The 8,788-nt window shown below is 32.1% G+C and overlaps 1 protein-coding gene across 1 annotated transcript in view; it reads left to right on the plus strand.

The window, feature by feature from the left end:
- LOC129957800 (macrophage mannose receptor 1-like) overlaps window positions 1-8,627 on the plus strand; it is a 58,910-nt gene extending 50,283 nt beyond the window's left edge. Inside the window, exons 22-25 of the mRNA XM_056070174.1 lie at window positions 392-505; window positions 5,634-5,807; window positions 6,549-6,596; window positions 8,392-8,627. Of these exons, the coding sequence (XP_055926149.1) occupies window positions 392-505; window positions 5,634-5,807; window positions 6,549-6,596; window positions 8,392-8,537 (482 nt within the window). The 3' untranslated portion in view covers window positions 8,538-8,627. The remainder of the gene's footprint in view (window positions 1-391; window positions 506-5,633; window positions 5,808-6,548; window positions 6,597-8,391) is intronic.
- Window positions 8,628-8,788: the final 161 nt, after the last annotated feature.

Genomic DNA, 8,788 nt, shown 5'->3' on the forward strand with positions numbered 1-8,788 from the left:
TGCCATTATGTTTGGCTATCTGCATATGTGAACCCGAAAACTGAAAAATGTTATTAATTAGAGAAGATATCTGGTGCAAGATCCACATCAAAAATTTAGATTTCTAACAACTTTGAACGAATTCTATTAATGAATTTAATCCACTATTTTAATTTTAAATAAGTTAAAAATAGAAAACGATTCAAATGCAATTTAAATGCAAATAAAATTAAAAAGCTAAAGCTACGCTACAAGCCGAGTAAGATTCTCTTAAGTACTTATTCAGATCCTTATGCCTCTAGTTGTCATATTTCTGGAGAAATAAAACTAAAACATTAATTTTGCTGTCACTGAAATGTAGCTGGTTTGTGAATGAAACATTTTTTTTAAATATTATTAATATTTATTTTAGGTGGATCTTTAGTGACGTTCCACTCCGCAAAGGATCTTCACCAATTTGTAGAACACGTGAACACAAATTATCGCTTTACATCTGTTCATATTGGACTTGGAAGACGCAAAGACGGTAAATAATGAGTAATAACATTACAATCATTTTGCGATTTCAAAATTGCACCAAATTTTCTCTGAAAATTGAATAATTTTTACATTATTCTGTGATAAAATGACTTTTAATTGATCTTATAAACAGTATCCAGTATATAAATGAGTTTATAAACAGGAAAATTTGATGATAAAATTTTTCTCCTCTTATTCAGAAAATCCAAATCACTCAAATTCCCTGTAGATGGCGTACCATAGCATACAAAAGAATTTTTATTCTTAAATTAATTTCTCAATCTTAAATTTATTTTGAATTTATGTTAACTATCTGTTTGCTCATCTTTCTCTCTATATATATAATAATTGACAAAACCAAAGAACCAAATCTCAACCCTAATCACCTTATAGATTTAGCCAATTTTTATTTTATATGAAAGTTAATGACGCTTAGATATGGTTTGCCCATTTTCGAAAACATTGATTCACATTACAGTCTTTGCGTGAAAAAACCTTGATATAGTTCCCCAGTCACAGCCCTTGGATAAAAATATCTAAAGTACCGCTTTCGCAAATTTTTATTTCATATGAAAGATTATGGCCCCTTATATGTCATCAAGGATCAATTGCCGATTCCACCTCCATTTTCGGAATTGCAAACAAATCATAAACAGGGCCCCGAAACATCAGCAACTGGAATAATTTTGCCAATTTCATTTACCACTTCATTTCGCCACTTTGAAAACATTAATATCATCTTAACTTAGTGTTATTTATATTATTTTAGTCTGTCGATCAACTTTGATGTACTGCATTTTATCAGAACAAAAGAAACTATTATTTTAAATTATATTGACACAATAATGATAAGTCAACCATCTAACTCTCCGACCCGCCCGAAGGCACACGGATTTAAACCATAAAACTGAATGACCGGACCGCCGCAACATCAACATTGGCGGGAACTGTGGTTGAGTCCTAAGGGCCGTCACCAGCCACGGTACAACCCTCCCCGAAGGAAGTACGTCCCGTCATCGATGGGAGGAGCCAGATCCCCCACCTATTAGTGTACCCTCCAGGGTGGCGAGATCCAACCACCATGCCGGAAGCATCTCATCCTCATTTCGAGGTGCCCCTCATTTCGGGGTACCCTCATCCTCATTTCGGGGTACATAATAATGATAAAGCATACTGATTAGTTATAATTCAAAGTGCTCACAAGTTCACAGTTTTACTCACAGTTAATATTTCAATATGGCGAAAATAATTGGCAATAGAAATTGGCGAATCGGGTCTAATTGTTGAAGTTCAGGTTTTTTCAAAGTTTAATTCTGTTACATCCCTTTAAATAGAGGAGAAAGTGTAGAAAACCTTTGATAATGTATCCAGGGTTATAAGATTTCATATAAAATTTAAAAAAATTTCAAAATCGGCTTAGTGGTTGTTGCTGTGGAACTTTGAAGCGGATTTTTCCCGTAAAGAATGTAATGAAATAGTATATTCTTATTATTATCGCCATTTCTCTGAACAATATATGTGGTAAAGAGCATGCAACTATTGACAATACATCCAAGAAACATAAGTTTTTATATAAAATTTTAAAAAATTGTAATCGATTCAGAGTTTCCATTTGAGTTAATGGTTCTTTAATTTTCTAAGTTATAAATATATAGATATTTCATATAAATATTTTAGCTCCCATTACTGCTATTTTAAATTTTTAGCATTCTTTCATAGATCTTTCTGAGAAAATGACAAACATCATCTTTTTGAGATCATGTTTGTCATTTTTTCTGCTGATTATTTGAATTGTATTCTATTATTCTGAATATAATCTGAATTTCTCTCTTTGATGAACTGGGCAGTTTAATTAGCATTCCAACATATTTTTAATTTAGCAGCTGATTAACCCTTTATATGTCGAGGGTACTTGTTTAAATCATGCTGATATCTTCGTAATATTACTATATTTTTCTGTCGGAATTCAACTGAAGATGCAGAGCGTACCTCCAACAATAAACGATAGATAAAAATTAAAGACAGAAATTAAGAATCTGAAAATTAATAATTAACTTGATTAATTAATTTACTTTAATTCATTTTAAAAAGTTTTTTGCCTCTTTCCCGAGCTTATTCTGTAACAAAACATTTAATTATGAAAAAATTAAATTGAAAAATCAATAATAAAATAATTTGGTAAATAAAGGATTAATCGCTTATTTTGGTTTGTTTGTTTTAATAGCTTTTTGAAAAATGAATATTCTTTTTATTTATTGATCGTTGCGCAGCATTCATGTTTCTTCACAACATTATTTAAATAGGTTTTGTTGTTTCTTATGGCACTTACCATGGACAAGCCCTCTGTCAGGAAGACAGCGATTTTAATCCTGTGGGGGAGCGTCTCTTTCTTTTATAGTAGCGCCATATAGGGCCAAGAGAACGACTTAGCTACACACACGTCACAACCCTTTTCATGGGGCGGACTTCAGTCATGCATTTCATTCACAGATCGTAACCTATATTTACGACCTGAATCAGAGAAAGATCACCCCTGAACCAGTGCCCCCCAGTAGGTATTACTCTCGATATGCAGGACTTTGTGACCAGGACATTTATACGCTCGTCAGCCACCAAGCAAGCGGGGAATCTTCGGCCGGGGTTCGAACTCGCAACCTAAGGGACGCGAATCCAACACTCTACCAACCAGGCTATCCCGGCTTTTATTTAAATATGATGGGCATTTATAAATATTGTATTAACTGGATGAGCATATTGAAAAGGATTAGAACCTGACAATTACTAAACGTAAGCGCTAAACATAAATTTTAGAATTCAGGTTGAACAATACGAGTTAATAATGATAATCAAAACTGGATAGTTGAATTTATAAACAAAATATCTGACCGATAGAAAGGAGATTGACTTTCATATTTGTCAAAAGGTAATATTATTTTAGAATTAATAAAAGTCGCATTTTTTACATCTTTTTATTTGGCAACTAAAATCATATCTTTTGATCGATATATCTGCGCCCCCTTCCATAACCCATCGACTCAAGGTAGATACCTAGTCGGAAATCTTCCACTGACAGTTACAACATCCATTTTATGATTTATAGCTGATCTGGTTTCGAAATACAATATGCGACCGCAAACAAATGAATTTTTAAATGCCTGCAGCAATGATAACAAATAACACTACGACAAGTTCTTAAAGCACATGGTAAAAATTGAATACCCTGTGGCGAATTGTTATGAGCAATGATAGAACCTGGGACCTTGTGGTTCGCAGTCCAGTAACATGCCCAAGATACAAAAGCAACTGCTCGGGTAGCGTAGCTGTTAACTGGCTTATAAGCTTTCACCACAACCCGGACCGCAAAACATATTAATATGGATATAGAGAACCATACATAGCAGATGGTGTCACAAGTGCGGAATACTTCCAAGGAGGTACTTTCCGTCATAAAGGATGATTTTTAATTAGCCTCCCCATTGTTATTGTTGCCTGCAGTTGAGTACCTATATGGCAGTTTCTCAACTGATTACTTGAAGACTCTAGAGGTTATCCTTAGAGAGAAAAAAATATTTGTAATGCTTTCAGTTTACAATGAATATTATGCCCAAATTCAAAGGGGAACTTTCACCAACTGCTTGGTTCTTTCTCTGGTGACAACACTTTTTTTTAATACCATCTTGATTCCTGCTCGCCTCTTCCTACCTTCACCGTAACCACCAAAGAAACATCTGCAATCATTAGACTCTTTTCATCCTCTCTGCCACAATTCATTTCAGTAGATGCTCCGTGTAGTCCAGCCGGAAATCATCAATCGACAGGAGGAAACAGTGCGATGTTCTCCCAATTGCATCGATTCACTTCTCTTTTCTCTTTTTTTCCAGCTTCACACATGTTTCTCGAACTATTTTGTTTGAAATATTTATGTACTCAATCTTCAATGGCATGAAAGAAAGGGACTGAATTTTAATTGCAAAATCTAAATGAATTCGAAATGCTCATTTTACGATCTAGTGGCATTGTTTATGAAAAAATCTTCATAACGAATGTAGTGCATGGTTCGTCAGTAATGTACTACAATATTTGTAAGTAATGCACTACTCGATATTTATGTAAGTCAGTAATGTACTACTCTATATTTATTAATGTCGATTAAACAGCATTATCAAAGGTGATACTAAGTTTCTTCCCTGATTACAAAACGTTAGAATGGAATAACCTTTGAAGATAGACTTCATCATTGCTTAACCCATTCTCAAAGTATTTTTTTCCCTTTATCGAAAAGGTAGCAAAATGAGCCCATAAACGAGAGCTCTGAATTGAAATTAAAATTTTAACAAAATGGCTTCGATTAAGGAAAAGCACAATACGTTTTGTGGTACCATCAAACACGGTCGGCTATTTGTGGCCTTCAAATAAAATCATTATTTTTAGTATTTAGAAACTGTTATGAGTTATTTTCCGTTCCAGTTCGTTATATTGAATCATTACAGTATATTATATAGTTAATTATTCACAACTGCTCCACACCACGTCATTCCATTGTCTCGTCCATCCCTGATCATTCCATCACTTTCTGTAGAATGCATTATAAAATCCCTCTTTCTCACGAGCGCTAAGTCTCCTCCTGCCCATCCTTATTAGTTGGTCGTCCAATCCAAATGGTACGGTTTCTGTCACGCTAGCCAAATATTCAACTTTTCATTTATGTCATAACAATTCAGACAGATCTTTTTCGCTTTGAGAATAGATTTTGAATTGTCTCACTTCATTGGCTTGGTGTAAAGTATTCTGAAAGTCAAGTTTAACAGAGGATGTGTGATCATACAAATGTTAGGCAACATTTAATAGAAATTAGGATACAACCTTGATATTCTCCTTGCTTCTAGCATGTTGACATTTTTTAGGACAATTGATATTATAGCAAATCCAATTACGATATTTACAAAAATAAATTATGCTTAAGTATAATAGTTTATTTACAATAAACTTTTGTAACTAAGAAAGAGTTTATTCTTACCCTGTATTTGGTCTAGACACAATCATTTTCCTATTTCTCGGATCAGTTGACATTTCTAATGTAAGTATCATTGAGTATTTCGCAGTAGTTGTCATTTATGTATGCATTACTCCAATAGGAAGTTACATGTGGGCTGACTATAGTCCGGTCGATTTCACTGCGTGGGATCCTGACGACCCTCCAAGCACAACAAAAGACTGCGTCGAATTGGATATGAGAACGGAGAAATGGAGGAAGGTCCATTGCGATGATCTCAGGAGAAATTATTTCTGCTCCGCTACAAAAAACAGAAGTATATTTTGTTTTGCTTTTTCAATATGAAATTCTTTCAGAGACAAATAGTAGGCAAAATGTCATTATAGAGCCGACCTATCTGAAGAGTGCAATATATATATAATGATATTTTAAACTCTTAATTTAGCCCATAGTAAAATATTGTCTTATTTCTTGATCTAATTCCACTTTCGGTTTAATTAATTCCTTTGTAAAAAAAATAATGCGCCATCAGTACTACATATCGAGTGAAAGTGATACTTCCGTTGCCCTTCTCAAGGTCAACACATGTATTGAATTGGTGGGTGGCCGGAAATGCCATCTTATATAAGACTAGTGATCATTTGTTCGTCTCTTTTTTCTTCTGCTTTTGTGTCGCACTGGCCTTCTTGTAAAATAATCACGTCTGTCATCCGGAAGAAAATAAAACGAAATTAAAACTACAAAGTCTCTTCACTGCTTGTCAAACCTGCATTATGTTTCAACCAAAATATGTTACATATATATATAATAAATGGAGAATTAATGATATAATCAAAATTTCGAACTAAATACAAGCTAGAGGTTATGAACTTTGACATGAAATTAAAATTTTCGAAATAGTTCAGACAACAAATACTCAACAGTATATGTTGTCTTCAAACACATTATCAGATATTAAAAAAAAAAAAAAAGTTTTTTTTAAGTTGAATTTTCTTGGAGCAAAATGCATCTTATTACTTTTTATTATTTTTTTAATTGTGCGATATTTTGATTTCAGATATAGAAGAAGATGTAATAACGTCGAATTTTACTAAAGCAGAAGACAGTAAGTATTTATTTATTTATTGTCAAATGTATTGTACAGTAGTATTTATTTATTTATTACAAATCTTTTAATCTTTGCATTATGATGATACAAAATACTAAACAAACTCTTGCGGAGATAGTCTTGGCTTGTTCAAAAAGTAAAAAGGTTTTCTCAAAAGTTATTAGACTTTAATATTAGAAAATTACTTGATAAAAAAAAACGATATTAATACGGAAGTCTGAAAATGCAAGTTGAGCAATTTAATTGTAGAAAAATAAAAAATAAAATGACATCATGAGAAAGAGACAACCTCCATTTTCTCTAAGTTGGAGTAAAAAGGTGATTTATATTGTAATCTTTTCAAATCAATATAACGGGTTAAAATTTTAAATCATTATAATTGATTGTAAAAAAAAAAAAATCTTAACTAAGTAATAAATCTAAGATAAGATCATTGGCACATTTTTTCTTCTATCGTTCTCCATTGATTTCAAATAACATGGGTCAAAATTTCAAATTTGATTTATACATTGGGCTATTTTCTATTCAAATTACATTAACCATATATTAAGAAGAAAAACATTTCATATGCATGTGTTAATTTCATGTGCTCATTTAACTGATTATGTAATTGATAAACGGTGAGAAGTAAAATATGAATATAATTTAGGCGACATAGCAAGATTTAATTAAGTACTTTATTTTAAACATGTAAAGAAAGGCCAAAATGGGGTCGAACAATTTGAGATATATCTTTAAAAAAGAACTTTTCTTTGAGAAAATACCATTTTGGAGGGGAAAAAATCCTTCATTACTTTATTATATAATGAAATTTATAGTTATATCTGTTAATCTGCGAGAAAGAGTGCGAGTCGGATAGTCCATTAAGAAATAATATCCACCGATATGAAGAATAGAAATAATACCTAGAATAGAAAATAATTTGTATAAATTACCAAGATTCATGAAGTTTTTTTTCAAATTTTCAGTCAAAATAGCGTTTCCATAAAGTTTCTTTACAGCATTCTTATAAGCGATTCTTCGGGCTTTAAAAAAAGTCTTCCTACTAAATCTTTTTTTAAAATACAAATAATCCGAATCAGAGGTTTGTACCATATTATCATCCGGATCCTAGCCTTCATTGGTTGATGCATGATCGCTACATCAGAATAGCTTCACATTCTTCAGTAATGCAATATTCATGTGACTGAACTTTAGCAAGCAGGTACTCGAACCATGACATTTCGTTTTTAGAAGAACGGAATAATTTGCATGAATTTACAAAACAAATCCTTTCGAGTTGAATCTTATTAAGCGCGGATGAAATGACATATTAGATGGAAAACAAAGAATAACCTTGAAAAATATGACAAAGGGCGGCACTAATTTTGAATGAGGTTATGTAGTAAGGAGCAGATATTACTATGGATGTAAGACATTTTACATCATTGTTAATGTGTTAAAAGGAAGCAGTCTAAAACGACAGCATTTTACACGCTGTGCAGTATAGAATTCATGATAAAAAGTGCATAAAATAAAGCAATGAATTATGTTTAATTGTATTAATATATCATTGTTTTTAGAAAACATTACATGTGATCATGAATATATAATTATATACATATTTTAAACTTAACCTCTTTCTATATTCTAGTTCTTTATTTCGTTAAGCACTAAGTCATGCGATACTTTATATTTAAGGATTATACAGGAAATACTTAATCTGTTAATAGTTGAACTTATATAAAACTTTTTTCATTTATCACCCAAAAATAATAGATACTGTACTAATTTTTTTCGGTGTATATTTCAGTTGTTAGTAAGAAACTTGCTGCCGGCGGAATTGTTGGGATTGTAATATGCTTATTAGTAGTTTTAGCCATCATTGGAGTTACAGTGTACTATGTCTATCCAAGAGAAAGGCATGGAAAATTATTAGTGCCTGAATCACAATTATAGTATCCTGAAGGAGCTTTTTCGGTGTAATAATTAAAGAACTGTACAAAATGTGTAATATCCTTAATAAATATGTTACCAATGTACAAAAATTGTCTTTCTATTAGTAAATTTAATGATTCCTCTTTAATACTTATATAACATGTTTAGTAGTAGCATGGCCAAAGAGAAGAAATTGTTGAAACTTCCATTTATTTCAACAAGGGAGGCATAATTTACGCACTAAGAATGAGTGATAAAAAATACGCCAACCT

The sequence above is a fragment of the Argiope bruennichi genome, chromosome 2 (assembly GCF_947563725.1).
Source record: "Argiope bruennichi chromosome 2, qqArgBrue1.1, whole genome shotgun sequence".
In the NCBI taxonomy this organism is placed as follows: domain Eukaryota; kingdom Metazoa; phylum Arthropoda; class Arachnida; order Araneae; family Araneidae; genus Argiope; species Argiope bruennichi.